At 35.2% G+C, this 23,023-nt stretch overlaps 1 protein-coding gene across 2 annotated transcripts in view; it reads right to left on the reverse strand.

Annotated features, from left to right (window-relative positions):
• Positions 1-23,023, reverse strand: part of LOC127946018 (docking protein 6) — an 85,792-nt gene that overhangs the window by 6,892 nt on the left and 55,877 nt on the right. Inside the window, exons 4-8 of one of the 2 annotated variants that reach the window (XM_052542304.1) lie at positions 16,283-16,402; positions 12,330-12,519; positions 11,920-12,058; positions 8,744-8,852; positions 7,267-7,816 (exon numbers count right to left, since the gene is read on the reverse strand). In XM_052542304.1, the coding sequence (XP_052398264.1) occupies positions 7,806-7,816; positions 8,744-8,852; positions 11,920-12,058; positions 12,330-12,519; positions 16,283-16,402 (569 nt within the window). In that variant the 3' untranslated portion in view covers positions 7,267-7,805. Of the gene's footprint in view, positions 1-7,266; positions 7,817-8,743; positions 8,853-11,919; positions 12,059-12,329; positions 12,520-16,282; positions 16,403-23,023 lie in introns of those variants that run through there. The other variant, XM_052542303.1, reaches the window with a different exon arrangement.

Consider the following 23,023-nt stretch of genomic DNA (forward strand, 5'->3'; position numbering starts at 1 on the left):
TTAAAACGTTCGTATTTTCCAAATGTTAGTTGGTACGAAAGAAATCTACACCTGCTCCCAGTCACGCGTAAATAGTGCGTTTAACGTCTGAACGTTTTGCTCATTAATACTGCAGCATTTTAATTCTTAATCGGGTACATATTTACATTTAAAAAATATTATATATAGTAATTACATACAGTTTTTCCTTTCACTTCTGGGACTGTTCGATTAACAGATGAAACTCTATTAACATCGTCTGTAATATGCTGCCAAGCATCCTTTTTTTAGGACCTGATACGCCACTATGTACGCTTGAAAATAAAACGTGGCGTTTTGAATGAACTTCTGATAATAAAACTTCAAATTCTGCAGCTGAGAAATTTTAATTTTCATTCGCTTTTGAAAAGACGTGTTGGAATCATTCGTTTGGTGTCATAATATGATGCTCATTTATAGTTGTCAGTCGGATTTAATGGGAGGGATTTATGGTAATTGAGAATGAGCGTGCACGCGCGTCGCATTTACGACTGATTGGAATTCATTAACACACACACACACATTTCACTATCACATCTGACGTTTACGAAGTTTTTGTGAATCAGGAGAAGAGTTTTCGGGAAGTTCTCTTTACGCGCAAATCACTCACATATTTACTCGTATATTTACGAATGTTTCATGAATGAGACCCATTGTGTCTAAAATAACACAATATTAACTTCTTAATGAACTGTTGTATAAGATGAGTATCCCATTTGCACTCTTGTGGTATTGCACTTTGCCTACAGCTTGAGTGATATTTCTTAACTATGTGATGTAAATATGAGATAAAATTTCAAATGGGCATTTAGGCCCATATCTTGAATTTAATTATTATCAGGGATAAGTTGTTGTCCTGCCTCATATTAGTCATCAATCGACTGTATGAAATGGCAAATGATCAACATAGGTCTGGGGCGGGGCAAGTGTGTCAAATGTGTTAATAATTTTACCGCTTTTTTTTCTCCATAATTAATGTAATTAATGCGTTAAATTCCCAGCCTGTCGTTTGTCTGTCGTTTGCTCCTCCCGCCAGACTGGTGGAGAATGCGGGCTGGGGCGGAGCCTAGACAGCGCAGTTGGGAAACAACTGATGATGTCACTCCCTCTCCCTCGCAAAGGTATGTGAAAACCCAGACTGGGACGGAGGAACGACGGAGACAGCCTCCCAGCCACAAAAGGGGTAAGTGACTTCTCTGTTATTGTCATCTTACCCTGTGGTTGTTTGAGGCTGTTGACTAAAACCCGGCTTCTCTGTCCCTGTTCTGGCGCGGTCCGAGAGGGAGGACTGCATGGAGAGGAATCCCCGACCCCGCCCACTCCGACCGTTTTGAGCCTAGTTGAGGAGGGTAGCACTCCCGTGTGGGCGGCGCCCTGATGATGGGAATATCGCGGGGGGGGATGGGGGGGGGATTTGACGAGTCATCTGCCTCCTCCCTTATTATCATTGGCACCCCATCCTAAATTGCCGCCCTTCACCAGGAACCTGACAGGAGTGGGCAACTACCATAAACTATTTGTTTTTAACTGAATTAAAAAGCTAATTTAAAAAAGAATGAATAGATGACAACAGCTCATAACAAAATTGCTCAAACTAAAAAATAAAATCGAATTAAAAAATCGTAAAAAAAATTATTAGTATACAGTGGCAAAGAGAACTTGATGAACATCAAATAAACTGGAAATATACCATATCCTCTTAACTTTGTCATTAAAGGAGTAACATGCACAGAAAATGTGCATTGATTTATTTTAAAACACTGGCTTTGTGTTACATTTATTCGAACGAATAACATCGACAGAAGTGCCGCTGTGTTTGACTTCACAATTTAAAAAAAAAAGGAATTATCTTCTGGGATGTTAAACAAGTATATTTGTTGTGTGCAAGACAACTCCTGTGGCGCTGGGGCTCCGGGTTACACCACACACAATTGTGTACATATACAAGAGGCTGCAGTACACTGATCTAACCTAGTGGGACACAGACGATTTGTCATTGGCTTGACGTTAAAGCAAGATGGTCACATCAGTCTGACTTACAAGGCAGGTCTAGAATGGAGAGCAGAAACTACAGTATTGTATTGTACTTGTTTTAACCTTTCGTATTTATTGTGTAAATTTCATTAATGCTTTTAAATTCGTAATCCTTTACAATCATTCAAATATAATGTTCTGTCAGACTGACAGATAGATGTAGCTAAAGAAAAAAAAGGATGCAAGGTTCACTGCTGTATTTACAGTATGACATCTCTGCCATTGCATCATGGGCCGGTTGCATCAGCTCAGTCTAGTTGTGGCATAAATGGGCACTAGGTTGCAACCAACACACCACTAACAATGTGCACTGTACTATTAACCCCTTACTAGAAACCCCCCTTTTTTGGCATGGAGACCGAAATTACATACCCAAAATAAAAAGGTTTCTGCTCATGATTCTTTCTGACTAGATACACAATCAACCTTTGTTCACAAAGCTGACACTTTAAAGTTTACTGTTCAGGAATCAGAATCACTCAGACTGTTATGATAATAGAGATATATAAGCTCAAACATAAAAATAAAAATATTAAAAGCATATGTTTTAAATGTATTTTAAAAAATGTTGATGTAGGAAATGAGTTTGAAAACACAGTGTAGCTCAGGCCACAAGTCTTTCAAAACTTCATAAAAAAATTTCATAATCGAATCTGTAAAACTGTGAATTTTATGAAATATTTTCTAAGGCCATGTCATGTGTGTTTTTAGAGAAGGCTAATCAGATTGATTTATGGCCCTTGTCATCCCTGTAAGATCTCACATGTAAACTCTCCTGTGTATTTTGTATGTGTGTTGGCTTTGCAAAACTCCCCATTCATGATTCTATTGTTCTCACCAAACGAGTCTTTCACACCTCCGCCAGGTATGACACATTATCCGCATTATTCTTTTATCATTATTCTTTTGTTTTTATTCCACCTTTATTAGCCTTGATTGTGGTTTTTCAGGCTTTACAAAGACACAAAGCAGCGATCTCACTTCAGTCTCTCTTTGCATTTAGCCCTTATTTATCAAAAGTCTTACTATAAAAATAGAACAAAACATTTTCTTACGACCTTGACGTGAATTATTGAGACATAAATGCATTATGAAGAAGAAAAGCACCTGCTATTAGTAGCATCGGAGCTAACGTTAGCATCAAGCTACATCAGACAATTTATGAAATTATTAGTACACTTTTATACAAAACTCACTGTAAATCCCGATCGAGTGTTTATAATAACTTCCTTTAGCGATCAGGGGTGGAATTTGGTCGTTTACTGTTGTAAAAATATGCTATTTGTAGCCTTTTTCATCGCTGCAGAAGTTAGCATTTCCGATGTACATTTTCGATTTTTTTTTATAAAAACGCCCCAGATCTCAAGAAATTATCATACCAAGCTTTGCTATCGTAATCGCGGGTTTATTATTCGGAAATTTCGTGTGTACAGAGATGTTTCGGTGTTGTTTTGGCCAGATAACTACCAGGAAGTGTGCAGGAAGCATGTGACACGATGTGGCGGTGTCCATATATGACACTCTAAGACTGACATTGGGAAGGACCAATCAGAGTCTGAGTCACACACAGCACGAGCTGACAACACTGCACACACACACACAGATCGCTGGAAGAGGCTGTTTATCATCTGATCGCGTAAATCCGTGGAAAATGAATAGAAATGATGATTCTGTCTGAAGAAATATGAAGTAAACATCAGTAAATATATCCATATATCTCCGCAGATATGCATCTTTTGTCTATAAATCCTTATTGACGCTGTTCAGTGAGTCTATGTGAACACAAATAAACCGCTGCTGACGTGACTGAATATGAGTGAGTTGTGAATTTCTATTCAAAATGTGGCATAATACGGATTTATTATTTTGCACTTCTGACATAAATTACTAAATATCTGTCACTGCAACAATGTTTTATCAAAATATTGGTCAAATATCGAAGCTAGAGTCTTTAAACTTTCAATTGATGCACAGTTTGTCCAGATAAAGTAAGACAGTGATGTTTAATGTGCTGTGAAAGTGAAACAATAATAAACTGGGGCCGTCGGCGATGTTTGCACGTAAAGGGGTTTTTAAACTTAGCTACAACAAAATAAACAACCTCACATGTTAATTAAATATTTATGGAAACCTCTGACCAATAGTAATGGTTGCCGAATGCTTGTGTTTAAAGGGGTCATATGATGCTTTTTTAAAGATCATTATTTTGTGCATTTTGCAGAGGCTAGAAACATATTCCAGACAGAATACAAGGATGTGTTGAATTAATGAGGAGAGTCATGGAATTAAAACATACAATGTTAATGTTTTGAAAGGCCACTTTTTGTGTGTTTTCTATTCCACATCAATGTCTAAAATGATAATTACACTTTTAATTTTTTATTTGGGGCATTTCGAGTTTTTTCTCAGCAAATATTGATGAGTAATTATTTGTGACTAATTGGATTAATTAATGAGCAAATCATGTAATTATTAAGATGAAAAAAAAAATCAACTGGCATTCCTTATTGTTATTCAAAATGTCATATAATGACATATTATAAATACAACTTATCCACTACCTGGTAAGAACATCACTAAACATGAATAACAGCTAATTTGTAATTTGGAGATTTGTAATATTTAATAATAATAATAAAAAAAAAACAATCACTCCCACACACACACACACACACACACAAAAACATAAATGATGGTCAATTTAAATGAATGAAATTGATTAGACATTGATTTGACTGAGAAAAACAGCACATTTCCACTACATATTTCTATGCATCAGTTAACTCACATTTTCCAGCTCTGAATGTTGATTTTCATTAAGCCCAATTTAATAACATTTCAGTTATATATAGTTATATGTATTTTTTTTATTAATTGGACTCGGTCAGCTCCAACCAAGACAGCAAATGCCCGGTGTGACCTTTATGCATTGTTTACATGACATATCAGTTTATCTCTGGCTAATATTGCCATTATCAGCACAAGAACAAATAACACTAGTTAACGAATACAGCTGGAAGAGTAAAAGAAATAACACTTCTCTGCAAAAGTATGCCTACTCAAGTTTTTGCTGAAGGAAACACACACTGGCAACAGAAGAGTCTCAGTCAGTAGAAAAGCAAGGTGCAGCTGGTCAAAAGGACACACATAGGACCAAGCAGGCTTATCAAACCACTCCAAAGCATTCCCAAGACCCGGAATGGCAGCATGCGAGTGTGCATATATAAAAAGAAAAGCTCTCTCCCTACTACTCTTGTCATAATCTTCCACAAAAGCCTCTTTATATCATCGCTGCTAGGTTGGAGCTGCTGGGAATGTGCTGTCTGGCAGGGAGGCACACAGATTGAGTCTGCTGTGTATTGATTTCAGATTAGCAAGATGGTGAGGTATGCAAAGAGTCTCTATATGGACTGTTCTCCCTCAACATGAACCAAGGCAACCTTAGTGCAAGTGTTCCTAGTGACCGGTTACATGCTAAGACTAGTCTCAAGTTATACTCATCTAATTTTTTATTTTATTTTATTTTTTCCTGTTCATACATTTTTAAAGTTTGAATCCTAAAATATGTATCCTCACCTCTAGTAACTACTACAGCAGTTGGTCAGACACAGTCTTAATATAGAGGCAAAGTTTACAGTGTGCGTGTGTGTGTAATACGAATGTCAGAATTCATAATTTAAATAGCAGTTTTTGCAGGTTAATTTGCAGGTTAATATGCAGTCTAATTCATAGACACTAGTCCACATCACAATTTGATTTATTGTACAGCCCTACTTTTGATATATTTATCTAAAATTTGGCAATTCGGTGACAGACGAGTAATAACACAAATCAAAATATGCTGAGGAAACCCGCAAATTAATTCAAATGCATTATTGTGACATTATTTCACCTACACTAAGCTTGTTAAAATATAATGATATACAACAACTGCAAGGCTATTTGTAACAGGAATTATTTATTAATTTTGAGACATGTCTTGGAAGGGAATGAGGTGATGCATTTTTAACAGGCGAATAGTATGACTCATATTATGTGAGTCAGCAAATCCATACCTTCTGACTACAAATTTATCTTGTGACCAAATGTACGTTGCCAGTTTGGCCCGTTTTCCATCTTTCACCTGAGCTGTGACTGTATGAGCATCAGCATGACACTTTCCAGGCATTGTTTCTCATTCACAAAGTGACAGGAAGTCATGTTCTTTTCCGCCAGATGTGGATGTTAGCTGAAGGAATGAACAACAGCTGAATTTACTGTAAGCAATTAAAAAATAGGTACTTTATATGGTGGTTCATTTATCAATATGAGAAGAAAACACATTCTTTACATATATTACTAATGCATCATATCACGATAATCTAATTATTAATAAGATTATCAAAAATCATTTGTTATATGTTATGCTTATATTTAATATGTTATGCTTTCAATCATGTAGCTCATGCTGTTTCAAACTTTCGTAAATATTAACAATTTATTATTTATATATATATATATATATATATATATATATATATATAATAACTGACTACTCTTCAAATGTTTGGTGTCAGTAAGATGTATCTTATGCTCACCAAGGCTGCATTTATTTGATCAAAAACAATATTGTGAAATATTATTACAATTTAAAAAAAAATATTTTTATTGCAACATCACGTGATATCTTAGAAATCATACCTAAATTCTAAATATGGTGCTCAGTAAACATTTCTTATCAATTATCAATGCTGAAAATGGTTTCTTTTGTAACATTGTAAACGTCTCACTTTTTTCACATCTCACAGCATTTCTTGAAAAAAATTTACTGATCCCAAACTTTTGTGCTATATAGTACTATATATGTACTATAGTGTATTTTATTATTAAGTAACTCATTATTTAAATAATAATTATTTATTAGCGAATATTTACATTCACATTTTCTATTTAACTGATTTAACTTATTTAAAATTTAAATACACAAATAACTAATGAGCAGTTAAATGAACATACTGAACTTTACATATTGTTGTCCGGCTGTCACCAATTCATCTTTGTTAACTGATTTATAATTATATAATTGATTGATTTAAAAAAGCATGCTGTATATGCCATCTTACACAGGTGGCAAAGTCATATATTCAGCACAATTCGCAAGGAGTGTGCTGTTGTTCAGCAGAGATCTTTTGTAATATTTTCAATTTTCCTCTCATGGAAGGCGCATGGCTCTTATTGACTCTTCAACCTAAACATCGTCCTTCAACATTGTGATGCACTCAATTTATTCTCAGAAAACGCAGCATTCTGCTGAATTTGTATTTCTGAGGGAAGCTGATGAGGAGGGGGACATTCACTATATCAGACTAGCATCTCAACAATGGGAATGTCACAATGATGAATGAGACAAAGGTTTTAAGGCTGGCAGTCGCCGAGGCAGATACGTCAGCAGCTGGAGCTGCCATGAAACATTTTATTTTCACTGATTAGGGACAAGAATATTGTGTCATTATAGCCAATAATCTTTTTGTGCACTTAGAGTGAAGCATTCATATGTTCAAATTTCCTGCTTGTGTCTTGTGAAATTGTGTAACAGTAAAACCACAGGTTATTCACATATGCCAAAGGACGGTTTTGACAGCTTGACAAAAACCAAGGCACCAAACCCATGCGGTGTCCAGTTATCTCTCACCAGGCAGATCAAGTCATCTTTCTCCCAGCAGATGGGAATATCATTTCCCTAATGCTACGTGTCTCCCGACCACATGGACCTCTCAGTTAATACCTGCTTCCAATCCAACACACAAAAGCATTTGCTAAAAAGCAGCCATGAAAAAAAAAAAATAATAATAAATGGCACCCAAATAGTAGGTGCAATATGTATTTTTGTAACATGGATATTAGAATTAAATGTGCATCAGTGAGGGGTTTATATAAGCAACAACAACAACAACAACAAGTAAAAGTTAAATAATATTTAAAAAAATATATTATTTACTGAAAAGAGGTATACATTTTAGAATGACCAAGCTGCTCTTTTCCATACAGTGAAAGTGAATGGTGATAAGCAACAAAAACAACCTGGTTTGGAACAACATGAGAGTAAGTAAATGAAGTGGTCTTTATTTTTAGATGATCTGTCTTTTTAGATGTAATGTAACCATCTTGTATTTTAAATGCGCTACAAATGTATTTGTTGGCATATAGGAGAGCATTAATACAATAAGGTTTTGCTGACACCATTTTTTTCAATTAGATGAATACAAACTCATCAGCTACTTTATGCAAATCCACTCTCTATGCGCAACACAGCTTTACTAGTAATTCAAGATCACTATGGAAACCTTTCATGCTTAATTTACATTCACTTTAATTCACATAGTAAATTAAATCCTCCAGTCTGATTTCCAGGTAAACTAATGCAGTACCACATTCGAACCATACAAAACAAAACACTTTTCACTCAAGGATCCAGAAAGGCAAGCAGGATGTAAAAAAGCATGCAATGCTAACAAATGTGTTGCTATATTAATGCTCTAATAAATCACCAAATGTATTTGTTTAACCCAAGCTAAAGGGCCAGTGATGCTCAACGGTTTATAAATGTACCCAGTGGAGCTTCAGATGAAATCGTCACCCTCATAACTACGACAGACATAAAAAAAGATGGTGTTTTCACTGAGCTGTGGAGTGGGAAGGAGCTCTGTCTTACCTTGGTAATTGCAAATGTCTCCCACGCTGTTCTGACGCGTGATGTGGTGCCAGTAAGCACTTCGCGGGAGAGATATCGACTTTGTTAATGTGCTCTCGTTTGAAAGAGTCTGTGAGGCAGAGCAGAAAATCATTGGGTTACATTGGTAATATTTCCAGTCAAATCACTTGGAAAGGGCTTACACTGAGAAGATTTCAAAGCACCCCTTCATTAGGCTGTTTTGAACATTATAGATGACAGGTGGAGTGTGGTGTCATTACAGCCTTTTAAAAAGTGCATTTATCAAAGCATTTTAAGGTAATTTCGTAAATCCGAACAAATAAAGACTCTTAGATTTCAGAGCAAGTAGCATTTTTGGCAGGGGTCCTGGATGGCTAGATCTGAGAGGAGGGCCATATGGTCAAATCTCATCAGCCTTCACTGAAGGCCTCGGAGATGACAGAACAGATTCTCTGCCAGCAAGGCAGCAGTGCAGTTTAAATAGTGCAGGAAAGCCCATCCGCACCAGGCGACTGAACAAATCATCAACCTCGCTAGCTTCAGGGGCTACGGAGAAATGACCAAAATGTGCTTTCAATGAAACGTTGATAACCAAAATTGCAGGATAACATTTTAAGGCATTAGTGTTCAGAAGCTTTGAAGACTGAAAAACTCCAGAGGCTGTTATTTCTGTGTTCATCTTGTGTCTCAAATCCATTTACATGTACGCATTTGGTAGATGCTTTTTTTTTTTTTTTTTAAACCACTTCAACTGCACTGAAGGCATGCATATTATCAGTATGCGTGTTCTTGGGATTCAAACTCTTGACCTTGATGTTGCTAACGTCATGCTTCTACCAGCTGAGCTATAGAAATACATAAGTGCAGTATTTTTGTAGGTACTCGACCGATAGTGCAGTTCAGGATTAGTTGACAGCAGCTGCTTTTCAAAGATGCCCGTGTTCTGTGACCTGGATTTATGAAACATCACATACTGTGCACTGTGCAAGCATGGAAGTGGGGAAACATACTCAGAAAATTGCCAGAATCCTTACGATGAAGATGCTGTCACGAATCCTGTCCATGAACTTCTGTTACGGGGCAACTGAGATGATAAACGTGCGGATCCATGTGCAAAGCTTTATTCTAAAACAGTCACAACAGGCAAGGGTCAGACAATGGCAAACAGGTATATAGAGGGCAAGACTCAAGAGTAATCCAAAACACAGGCGATGGTCCAGGCGAGGAATAAACAGTATCCGAACAGGATGAGACGAAAGGAGTAATCCAAGACAGGCAATTTACTTCAGGGCAGGCAAAGATCATACAGAAAAGATATATTCAGACTAGGATTAAGGCACGAATGAAAAAGGATAGGGATGGGAAATTGAGGCTTTCTGAAGCGTTTGAGACTTTCACGAAATTGTGCAGAAAACGGTTTATTGCTCACAGCTTTTAACATCGTGTGCATTAGTGACATCTGATGGCCGGACTTGTGTTCTCCACCATTTCTGACAAATCATAGTGGAGCAGAGGACCGTTTGAAAAAGCATGTGACCAAACAAAAGTTTCGGAAGCCTGTGACATTCAAGAGTGGAATCAATCTGGGATCAATACAATATCTATTCTGCCATAATCTCATCTAAATTAATTTGTGCCAGTGGGTCAACGGATTCACATATCGAGCAATAATATAAAACACAAAAAGGTGATCATAATGGACGTGGGTAGCTGAAAAAAAAAAATATATATATATATATATTTTGGGTGAGTTGTTATACTCTTATGCTGTGTTCGGGGCTCTGAGACCCCAGTTTTAAACCTGATAAAATGTCCTACTGACAGTCCTCAAAGTGACTGAATAATTCTTTTATGCATCAGGTGGGATCATTAAGCGCCATTTTTTTTAAGCCACGCTGTACCGACCTTCGGTTACTGCATGAATTTCAAAGCTTTAAACGTCATCAATCACGTGGTGTTATTTCGATACAAGCATCGGCACAGTATGTGATACAATAGTGGTTGGAAAACTGCATCAGAGCATCTGAGTCAACTGTCCCATCACTAACTAAATGTAATAAATAGGATTAAACTGGACTTTGACTCAGAGCTAAAAACTCAAACTAGAACCGGGAACTGGCTCCATAAATTAGCTATGATCAATAGCATAACTGCTAAACAATACTCAACAGTGGATGGTGGCGTGAGACAGACTTATGTAGTGTGTGTTATTGGTAGCAGCTGTGTTTGATTGGTTTCAGGTGAGCTTGAGATTCGTGCAATGGAGCATGGGCAATTAAGTCCAGGGTGATGTGTAACAGTCTATGTGGTGTGAGAGTCAAAATAATGGAAGGGGGACCTCTGGTGGCAAGTGGACTTAAGTTCATGGACAGGTAATCATTTTTTTAAAATGCTGTAAACTTTTTTAGCTTATGCCAGTCACTGAAAGTATCACATACTGTATAAAATACCATTAAAAACTACTGAGTCGGTAAACTTTCAATGTTTTTTTTTTTCTTTTAAGTTTCTAATATTCAATTTAACTATAATAAAAACGATTTGGGATATAAGGAAAAGTTTAAAAGGACATTTATTTGAAGCTGAAATGTAATGTAACATTACAAATAAATTATATTATCAAATATCTTGTCTTCTTTATTATTCTTTTTTTAATGTATCCTTGCTTAATATTCTTTAATTTACCCCCCCCCCCCCAAAAAAAAAACTCACTGTCCCCCAAATTTTGCATGTGTTTTTGAGACCAAAATCTTATTTATGATTTGCAGATTTGTTTAAGGTGATTAAATCAACAGTAAAAGTAGAGACGTGATTAATTATAGATTATTATTTTACCAATTTAAGTATATTTATAGTCATAAATTAACCTTACAAAACATGTTTTTTGAATTTTCATGGAAAAGCTGCTTTGAATCACTAATGAAATGTAAATTTTAAAATGTACTAAAACAGAACAATGTCATTCATTCTTTAAAATCATATATATATGAAGCTCCTCAAACTGATTTTTTATGGGGATCCCAGGACCTCCCTCCATTTTGAACACTGCAGTGGAGACTCATTTGTAAAATATGCTTGCACTAATATAACGGAATAACACATATAATACCTTGTTATAAAACACCAAATATAAAATGCCTCTCCCCTGTAGAATTATGGGATGTGTACTTTTACTCTACCTGTGAGCTCTTCTCCATCTCCATCATCATGCGTTCATGTTGCTCGGCGATGGACAGCGTGGCAGAGTGAACTCTCTGATAGATCATCTCACCTTCTCTGGTCTGAAATGTGAACAAACCTTCCCCCGTATCACACATCCTGTAAGAGAACAACACATTCACACACATCCGTTAAGCAATTATAGCTTCTATTAATTTTCAGTACACTCATGTTCTTGTCGTAATAGGCTGAACAGCAGGAGTAGACTGTAAGGGCAGCCTGCAAGGCAAAGCATATGTTAAATGTTGTGCACTTTCATGAATCAGCGAATCAATATCCAGAGCAGCAGAATCAGGACTATTGGATTTAGGATGAAAACATCTTGTCAGACAAAAGCACTCCCAACTAGAATCGAACGATGTTCACGCACCTCCCGGACTCAAATGTGAACCAGGTCGAGTCTCTGCCGTATCTCCTCAGGGAGTTGAGCGGCCACATGACCAGCTTGACTCGGGCATTGTGGATGTCCCAAAGGTAGATGTTCTCGTGGGTGATCTGCATTGTGCACTCCCCGTAGATGTCCAGGTTTGGGGTCGGCATCAAGTAAACATTAAATCTTTCTGGAATAAAAAAATCAATTAATTTAAAAGTCAGAAGTACTATAGTTAACTAAAACTAAAATTAATATTTTAAAATAACATAAAATAAACATAAATTGAATTATTTTTTAAAAAAAGTTGAATTTCAGCAAAGACATTTCACTTTTTAATTTGTTTAAATTATATGCACTAAAATGACAAAAACTTAACTAAAAGCTAATAAAACTATATAGATGTATAAAAATGACAAAAACACACTATAAGAGTACTTCACCTTTAAGTAAAATTTAAATGAAAATATAAAATATAAAAATCTGATTTAAAACATTAGGAATTTTTTTTTTATATATAGTATCTCAATAATACTAAAGTAAGTATTACATATTGGGGGATTGTTGAGAAAAAAAAAATTAAAATAAAAACAAATGAAACCATTGTATACATTAAAATTTAAAACTTGATTTGATCTCTTCAGAAAGCTTTGAGAATGTAAGTGTGTTCTGAATTTTGATGGTATAATAAAAAAAAAAATGTTTACACACACACACACACACATAATAGGACCAGTAAAAATGTATTTTATATATCATATTCTAGCCTTGAAGCCAAAGGAGTCAGGCTGTAAAAAGTGTGTAGTTTTTTTGTGTGTGTGTTGTTGTTGTTGTTGTTGTTTTTTATCATTGTTTTTGGTGACATTTTTATATTTATTTTTGATTCAGACATAATTTTCTTCAGAATAACAAGTGCAGAGGAAGTGTACCCATTAAACCTTGGAAATCATATTAAGACAGAAAGGACGACAAAACTGAATGGTTCCTTCAAGTAAATAACTCAGAAAGGTTCAGCAGCAGCTTTCACTGACAGAAACTGCCAATGTCGTGTGTTAAAGAAAATTCATTACAGGGTAAATAGTTTATTTAACAGATTTGAAAAGGTTGCAGACTGCTGTTTAATTGACATTTATTTTAATAATAATTAAACTTGCTTAAAAAAAGGCCAAGCACGGTGGTGGCACATTCCATTCAGTCATATTTACAAGACATCTCAAACAGCTTTTATTTGGGCAGCTGAAAGATTCTGCTTTGCCTAAAGATGACACCGAATTAAAGGGCATGGCTGGAAATCTCGAGAAAACATCTCAACAGAGCCATCTAACATGATTATTATTTTTCAGACAGACTATTTTCTCTTCTTGCAGATGTGGCTCTTGCAGTGCACAAAGGTCAACAGATTGTTGCCATAGAGCCACAGTTGAGCCCACCTCGACTGGAGCAACCACACCATCACAATTAGCTCCAAAAAGACAAGGGTGCACTTCATAATCCAAATTAATAATCCCTAATTATACCTAATGCTTTAAAATAAGATATGTATCTCTCCAGAGGAAGAGGCAATGTAATGTGGGGGCTATTTTAGGGATTGTGAAAATTAACTTTAATTATCACAGCCCGCCGTAAGAAGGGTCTAATTGAAACACAAATGGCAAACTCTCTGCTTGTTATTCCTCAGCTGTCGAGTAGTGGAGAACTGATCATTCTGATGACCTCCAGCTGATATAATCATATACACATCGCACTCTCGTTATGAAAACAAATCTATATTTGCCTGTCATTTGATTGAAAAAAATTTGATGACCACTCTATACGGTGTCTGCCGTAGCTTAATGCTTGAATGCTTCGGCAGCACTTCGAGATGAACTGATATTGATTTCCTGAATTGTGTAAAAAAAAAAAAAAAAAACAGTCACTTAAACACAGACACAACTCAGACTGAAACAATCTGATCTTGGAGAAGATGCAGTTGCCTTAAAGTAACGGTTCTCAACTTGTGCGTCAGGACTGTTCTTATAGTCACAGAAAACACAGAAAACATTATGCTTAAGATTTGAATTTTAAATCTCTCGGGAATAAAAAGTCTTAAGCACGTACTGCAGATATTTGCTGACCAAATAAAATAAAATAGATACATCATTTGATCTTTTAAAAAAATTCCATTTGTTTTAATTATTTGCATTAGCAACATGCAAATAATTAAACAAGATGATACGTATTATGCATTACTAATAATCTTTAATATATTTACTGAAATTCAACAGTGCTCATGGCTCAGGATTATTCTTAGTCTTTATTTAATATGAATAAATATTATAAATATTTGATATTATAAAGTTTTTATATTTAATATAAAATAAAACATTTATATTGTTATACTTTATAATTAAACATAATAAAAATAACACACACTATCTCTCCCTCTCTCTCTCTCTCTCTCTCTCTCTCTCTCTCTCTCTATATATATATATATATATATATACATAACACTAAATTATATATATTTATAATGTAAAATATTCAATATAAACCTAATAAAAAAATAAACATAAGCATGAGTAGTTGAGGTTTTAGAATTATTTTTTAAATGAGGATAACATTTTCCTTATATCATTTTCTAATTTTGTTGTATTTTGATGCAAATTCACCACGTTTGCTCCACGACATGCTCAAAACAATGAACAATTCTGATACTGTTTTGGTTTGACAACTGATGTCCAATAGAAAATCTGAAGTGAAACCCTTTTAGAACCAGTGTTTTAATTTAACAATTTTGGCCGCACGTTGCCTCATTAGTTCTAGAGGGAAATAGAGGTCTGCTACCTGACCCAGGCCTGACGAGTCCCAAAATATTCTCAGGTTTTGGGTTGGGTTCTTGTAGCTAAGGTAAATCTATATGCAGTAGGCTACGCTAATTTCATTGACAGAAACACACACACAGAAACATTTATTAATAAAATAGCTTCGATACTGAATTGCTACATTATATTTCTCAGTAACGTGGTAAAAAAAACACTGTTTTTGAAGTTACTTAACTCAGCTTCATTGTTTGTAGAGAGGGAGATGTGCAGGCACAGGTTATTCACTCACACAACTTTCCTCCCTCTTTCTCGATAATTTTTTCAAATTATCAATATAAATCATTCATTCAAATAAACATGGTATAACCACCCTACATCATCTCTGTGTTTAAATATTTTAAGGCACATACATGTAAGCCATGGATTATATCTTACATATAATGTGTGCCGTGGTGTTTGCTCTATAGGCTTTATTTAAAAACAAAACTTGTTTTGTTCTTATGCCTGCTCTAGCAGCCTCTCTGTCACATTATTGCAAATGGCGCATGGCCGCATGCTCATGATTGATAAGTGCTTTTTTCTTTTGCCTTGTGTGCTGGACTGGCGAGTGGCGACTAGCCTTGATGAAACGGTTTCTTTACATGTATTTGTTAACTGACTGTTGCATGCAATCGTGAAATACAGCATATTTAAAAATTCTGGTTATGGAAAAATGACTTTAAGTTGGGATTGGATTCTAAATTTAAAAGCGCAACTCTGGTTGGGTCAGATCATGTCAAACGATCTCAGGTACGGGTCTGGTCTCGGGCTTCAGTTTGAAGGAAGCGCATACCTATAGAAGGAAACATTAGCTAAAGATTATTTTCACTCATTCTCTTAAGTGTTTTCAGGCAGATGTGCCATGCGCATTCATCCTGCCTTTCTTCTGCACCATAATCTCATCCATCTCTATGACAAGCTTCATTATGGGCTGATGCTCTGATGCACGGCGGTACCCATTAGTGCTTAGTAAAGAACCTTGGCCCAGGCCGATCATTTATAAACTTGAGGACAGACCTGGAGGTACTGTGTTTAACAAACACATTTGGACTCTGTAATAGAATCATTTATAGAGTACAAGAGGAAAAATCCGGCCTCTAATTGGATACTGACCGTTCTGTTCCCTCTGCACCCCTGCTGCTAACAAGTCCGGTTCTCCCAGGCTGATGTCATTAAGTCTGCTGCCCAAACACTCCAAACACAATAACTTCCACCACTCCTCAGCCTCCAGCTCTGTGGACACACACATTCATATCATCATTTTTATATGCAAACATTCAGGAGCAGTTGCTGAAGAGGAACAAGCAGGAGATAAACACATTTACAGATTTAGCACTAATGCACAGCAACAAGCAATTTGTGAGCACTACATTTATGATAAATGTTATTTCCCACATCAGCCCTTTCTGAAAATATATTTAATGTTACAAGAGATTTCTGCTTTAAAACTACAGGTGCCAGTAGTCTGGCACAAAGGTGTGTAGTGATGGACAGTTCATAGGTGTGAACACAATGTATAAAAATGTGAGTAAAACCTGGCTGTCAACTAAAAACAGAATTACTGACCATTTTTAGGGACGTGCAACAATGGAAGAAAAAGAAAGCTATACAGGTTTGCAACAGCATAAGAGGAAACAATGACAGAATTTTTATTTTAGGTGAACTTTACTATTTATTACAGTCACTCTATATAGGGTATAATGTACACTATAAGTTGACGATGCCCCACTTAAGAACAATGTGCATTTATTCTAAAATTGTAACCTATTTAGATATAAGCTTAGCATGAGCATGATGATGCATCAACAATGTGTTATTATGGGAAACAAACAGAAAGATTTGCTGAATTAGATCATTAAAACATACTGTAAAATTATTCAAAGAAGCTACTGGGGTACAGTGACCCCGCTGTCTGGGACAAGAAGCCCCTGAATTAAACTTTTACTAAATGTACTTTTACAGAGTGACTTTTGTATTTATATATATATATATATATATATATATATATATATATATATATATATATATATATATATATATATATATATATATATATATATATATATATATATATATATATAACAGTGTCATCCATGTAAAGTCTAAATCAATTATTCTATGTATTTATTTATATTCTTGAAAAATCAGTTGAGTAATTGAATATCAAAGACAAAGCAGACAGACAAAGCAAAATCCTAGTAAAATTTCAGATTCATCTGAAATTTTTATTTATTCTTTGACTTATATACAGACATATGATTAACTGAATATTTACCCTACATATTTAATCGTCAATATTATAATTACAGATATAACATAATTGCAACACTGGATTAAAATTAAATGAACACTCAATTAGTCTATATGTTTTAATTAAAAGTGAAGATGTCTGTAAAGTAATTATTGGAATTACTGAATAATAGCCTTATGAACTGAAATAAGTATTAAAAGTAAACATAAAAACACTAGTAACAACATGCTAATTGGGGTCTCTTGTGAGAATTCAGGTGGTCATCTTACCCCAGTGGTTTAACTTTATATTGTAACCTTAGAATAAACTTAGAATAGCATGGACATTTATTAAATAATCACACACATTATTTCAAATATTTATCATTAATAAATAATATAAACATTAAGAATAATATTTTATACAAATTCCATACATTATAATACTTGTAATTATAAATAGTTATAGTATAGAATATATGTATAGTACAGTACATATGATCTAATGCATCAATGTTATACAGTACTTAAATCTCTTAATGTATCAATCCAAGCTGTTATACATAGCGTTGTTAAAATGTGATGGAAATATTAAAAAACTACTGATAGACACACACTGAAATAATTTTACCAAATTTTATGACAAAAGGCAAAAAATAAAATTAGCAGCACAATGTACTTTTTACTTGCCTAAAAACAGTGAAATAAAACATAAAAATATTCATAACGTTATCTACTGACATAGTCAAATAAAGTTTTGACTATTTAAAAAAAATATATAATTAATTATATATATTTTTTTTTATTCAAAGGATGAGTCACAATGAAAAAAATATTTTATCTGCTCCATAAACAGTTCTACATAAGCTAATGTGCATTATAAAAATCTCAATACTATTTTCCATCGACCAGTTATGGTTTACAACAAAAATCTGGTCTGATTTTGCACTGGTCTGAACAAAAATATTTCAGACTGAATGAATTTGTAAATCCAGTTTTATAGCAGAGGGCGCTTATGATTTGCAGAACAGAGCTGTTTCCACTTCAATGCTTTATTACACATTACACAGAGGAAAGAAAAAAGCAAATGCAATCAAAACTTTTCTTAAGACATTTGGTTTCCTAGTATGCATTCAAACAAATAATGAAATCGTATATTCTTTCATATAATTTCCCTCAAAAGTCTGTCTTTTTTTATACACAAAACGAAACTACTACGTGTTTCACCTGCGTGAGAGTATTAATAACTTTGATAAAAGAGTTTTTCAAATCGCGATTATCAATACGGGTTTAATGATAATTCAAATACATAGCAGGATCATTAAAATAACCTCACGGCCGATTTGTCAGTATGTTTTGGCGAGCTACCTCCAACCAGGCTGCGAGCTACTGGAGCGACATGTTGGGAACCCATGATCTAATGTGATATAGAATATATGCATTGTACAGTACATATGATCTAATATGATATTTTACATATAGTTATTGTTATACAAAGTACTTACAGTTTCAGAAATATAATAATGCAGATTTTAATAGACAGTAATAATAAAAAAAATTGCTTCGCTTCAGATGGCCTTTATTATCCACCCGGAGCCATGTGGACTTCTTTTATAATGGATGGGTGTATTTTTTTTTACTTCAGATTTTTGGCTACCATCCGCTCAGGAGCGGAGCTAGGGGCACTGGCCACCCCGATCGTAATCGTGATCTATTATAAATAATAATAATAATAGTTTCTTAGATTTTTATCAAAATGACCTTGATCGATCATGGCAAAACGATTACGTTCGGACTGCGAAACTATCACGACAGTTGAATCCCTTGTCACTTACAGGCAAATGCGCTATCGCGAGAGTTTCCGAAGCGCGCGTTTCTTTCCAGCATTTGTAAAATTCGAGGACTGAGAGAGACGAGGACTGAAGCTTTGCTTTTGTGCCTGGTTCAACCCGTCTTTTCAGGTGACGTAGGGAGCAGTTAACTTAGTTTCCTAAGTTTTATTTTATTAAATATCTTGAGGGTGAGTAAGATTTTGACGCTCAGGATTTTGGTAAACTTTAATTAAAAAAATGCCATTGTAGGCTAGCTATTGTACATTATACATCATTGTGATTTGGGCACATACAATACTTTAAAAAGTATTTTAAGGTTGGATAAGTGCCGTGTTTGTTGGCAAAATTATGTTTTTTGTGCCACCCCAAAGTAACTACTGGCCCCTGCCTGGCCACCCCTATGAAGAACTCCTGGCTCCGCCACTGCTTCCATTATAAAACACGGATTAGCCAGGAGATCTATTAAAAAAAAAAAAAACTACAACCGACAAAGAAATTGCTCAAAACAAATGCACTCTTTATTTTGTTCTGATTTTCACTGCCATTGTAAACAGTGAAAATGTAGCTTATCAGTTTTCTAATAACTTACAGTGACACAATGCACCTTCAAAATAAATTAACATATAAATAAAAAATAAAATAGTGTGTCCCTCTTTGATAAAACACTTTTGGTTAAAATAAATTTAACAAAAATGACAAAATTAGATCTATTACAAAAATACATACTTGTCAAGCAGTGGTATTCATAAAGTGCTAACAAAATTTTAAACTCATTAGCGTTAGCATTACAGAAAGGTCTGATTTACGCACTGTTACAACAGTCATTATTTTTTTCTTTTTTTTTCTTTTTACATTGACATTTGAGTTCATGATTTTAATGTTGTTGTTTTTTTGTGGCACACTAAAGACTAATGACAGACTGTTGATCTTTGAATAATCTCATCTGGTCACCCTAACGCTAGTGAAGTATAACCACACTTTGGAACGTTTTGCTCTCTCCGCCATCGTCACTCTTTATTATTAAGCGTGAGTTTTCATTCTGTTATTCGTGTGTGTGCGACACGCTCGTTCTTGTTGTGTGTTTGTCACTGACAGACAGCCTCCGCGGCGCGCATGAGAGATGTCGCAGATCTCACAGACAAACTTCTAAATAATATCGCAAATTAGAAATGTTTGGTAAGATAAAATGTGCACAATAACATTATTACGCAAATCTTTTCGCCATCGTCACTCTGTATTATTTAGCGGGAGTTTTCGTTCTGTTATTCGTGTGTGTGTGCCGCGCTCGTTCTTGTTGTGTGTGTGTGTGTGTGTGACTGATAGCCTCCGCAGCGCTGATGACAGATTTCGCTGATCTCACAGACAAACGACTTAATATGATCGCACATTAGAAATGTTTGGTGAGATAAAATGTGCACGATAACATTATTAAGGAAAAATACATAGAACATTTTTTTTTTTTTTTTCTCTCCACTACCCGAAAGCAGAACCGATAGCGCCAGATCTTACTGATACTACGGTCTTGCATAATTTAGCCCCGGGGCCAGTTTAATACCGGGTTTCGGTACCCATCCATACTGTTTGAGATGCTGGAATAGATTTGTTGTGAGGCTACCTTTTGTAGCAACGGCTTTTAAATACACTTTGCAATGTGGCGTTATTTGTTCTGTGTCTGACACTAAAAAAGCAAACCAATTCCAAACAACGGATGAAACGATGCCTTTCTTTGGAACAAGCTCTGCGCTGTTAACCCATGTTGTCTGTGTGCGGCTGTAAGGAAAGCGGGGGGGGAGGGCGAGCCCACTCTGAACAACGGAAACCTAAGGGGAGAGCCGGTGGTGGAAGTTAAAGAGAAAACCGATTTTCATTAAAAACAAAAACAAATCGCCCTTAACGTCAAATTCGAGTTAATCGATAAAATTGATTTATCGCCCAGCCCTAATATAACTCTGATTGTATTCGTCTGAAACAACAATGTCATATACTCCTAGGATGGCTTGTGGGTGAGTAAATCATGTGGTAATTTTTGTTTTTTGGGCTAACTAGCTCTTTAATGGGTGGCACATTGTCTCAGTTTGCACATCATTAGCAGGTGTAGCAATAGTTATTTTGGCCCCTGTGTGCACATAAAATAACACAAATAGCATTCTGTAGGAGTTGAGCTTTATTTTTCTTGGCACTTCATTCTTACTCCATTCTTCAAAAGCTCTGGGCTAATCTACGGCACACTCTGAACAGCATCATTCTAATGAATGAACCTCACAAATGAAAATCCACTCTGAAGAACCTAATGCAGTTTAGCACAATGCCACAAAGGAAAGTGAGCACAAATTATGACTATGCCAACCACAAAATGAGCTCCATCCACACTGCTTCGGCTTGTGACATGGGTTTGAAAGCTCAACATTATGAGATTAGGTTTGTCTAATTACGTGCCAAGTAGTTATTAGCAGATTCGTGCCCTCGTCAAGTTTGCATTTTCAGAGGAGCTTGTTTGAATAATAATGGCTATCTGCTTGATGTTGCCCTAAGTATATTTCAGCTGTAATTGAATCTTAATATGAGTACTGTATGCCTGTTGACATTATAATTTTGCCAGCTTGAGTAATGTGAGCAGGCACCATTCAAAATTTTCAATCAGAAAAAAAATTCAATGTGAACTCACTATTGCCAAATTATTATTATTATTATTATTTATTTATTTTTTTATATTACAAAAGACACTTATCAAATAGTTTGACCCATAATACTGTGTAAATAATGCACACTGATCCAAAAGCTAAAAAAAAAACCTTTATCAAACTTATTAAAACAAACAAATCATTGTGTACATATTTATGTACAAGTTTTTTGCTGATTTTATTTTGTTGTTGTTGTTGGTGGTGTTGCATGGCCTCTCTCCTGAGACGATGACCTTTAAGTGTGTCTAAATTCACACACACTTTTGGGCTCACTGAGTGGAAAATTGGATAAACAAATACTTCATCAGCATGGCAAACTCTCAAGTGCTCAGGCAGCTATGTGCACAAACACAAAGATGCCCGGTGGAATCACAGCATAACATCTTCACATGGTTAATGGTTCACTCAGAGCACAGGAAATGAGAAGAACTACAGTAAATGATAAATAGTTAGGGGAAAGAAAATGGGTCAGGAAGAATGAAATAGATTAGGGCTGCAACAACAAATCGGTTATGGAAATAATCGACAATGAATTTCCTTATTGATTTGTAGGGCCTGTGGGCCCCGCTTAGAGGACCACGTCAGTGACACCACTTTAAATAACAGCGAAAAATGCATTTACATGAAAGGGAAAAAAACTAATTTAATTAAAGTTTACTGCTTATTCTTCAAAGGCAAGCATTTTCATTTGGCAAAACAGAGCATCCTAAAAGCAAGCAAGCTCAAGTACATAATAGAGCTTTTATTTAGATCAAAGCAAGATTCATATAATCACATCAAATTCAAGTTTTAAATGAGCATTTACATTTATGCATCTGCCACACGTTTTTATCCAAAATGTCTTATTTTACAAGGAATACTTATATGTATATATATTTTTTCTTCGTTTTATGCATTGCCTGAAAACCAAATTCATGACATTGGCATTGCAAATGCAATGCTCTGCTGAATTTTAATATTGAAATGAAAATATATTTTATATTTATATGAAAATCCACACTACCATTCAAATGTTTGAGGTCAGTAAGGATATTTTTAATGTTTCGAAGATGTTTCTTATACTCACCAAGGCAGCATTTATTTGATCAAAACTACAATAAAACATTATTATT

This window comes from Carassius gibelio, chromosome A24 (assembly GCF_023724105.1).
Source record: "Carassius gibelio isolate Cgi1373 ecotype wild population from Czech Republic chromosome A24, carGib1.2-hapl.c, whole genome shotgun sequence".
NCBI classification, from domain to species: domain Eukaryota; kingdom Metazoa; phylum Chordata; class Actinopteri; order Cypriniformes; family Cyprinidae; genus Carassius; species Carassius gibelio.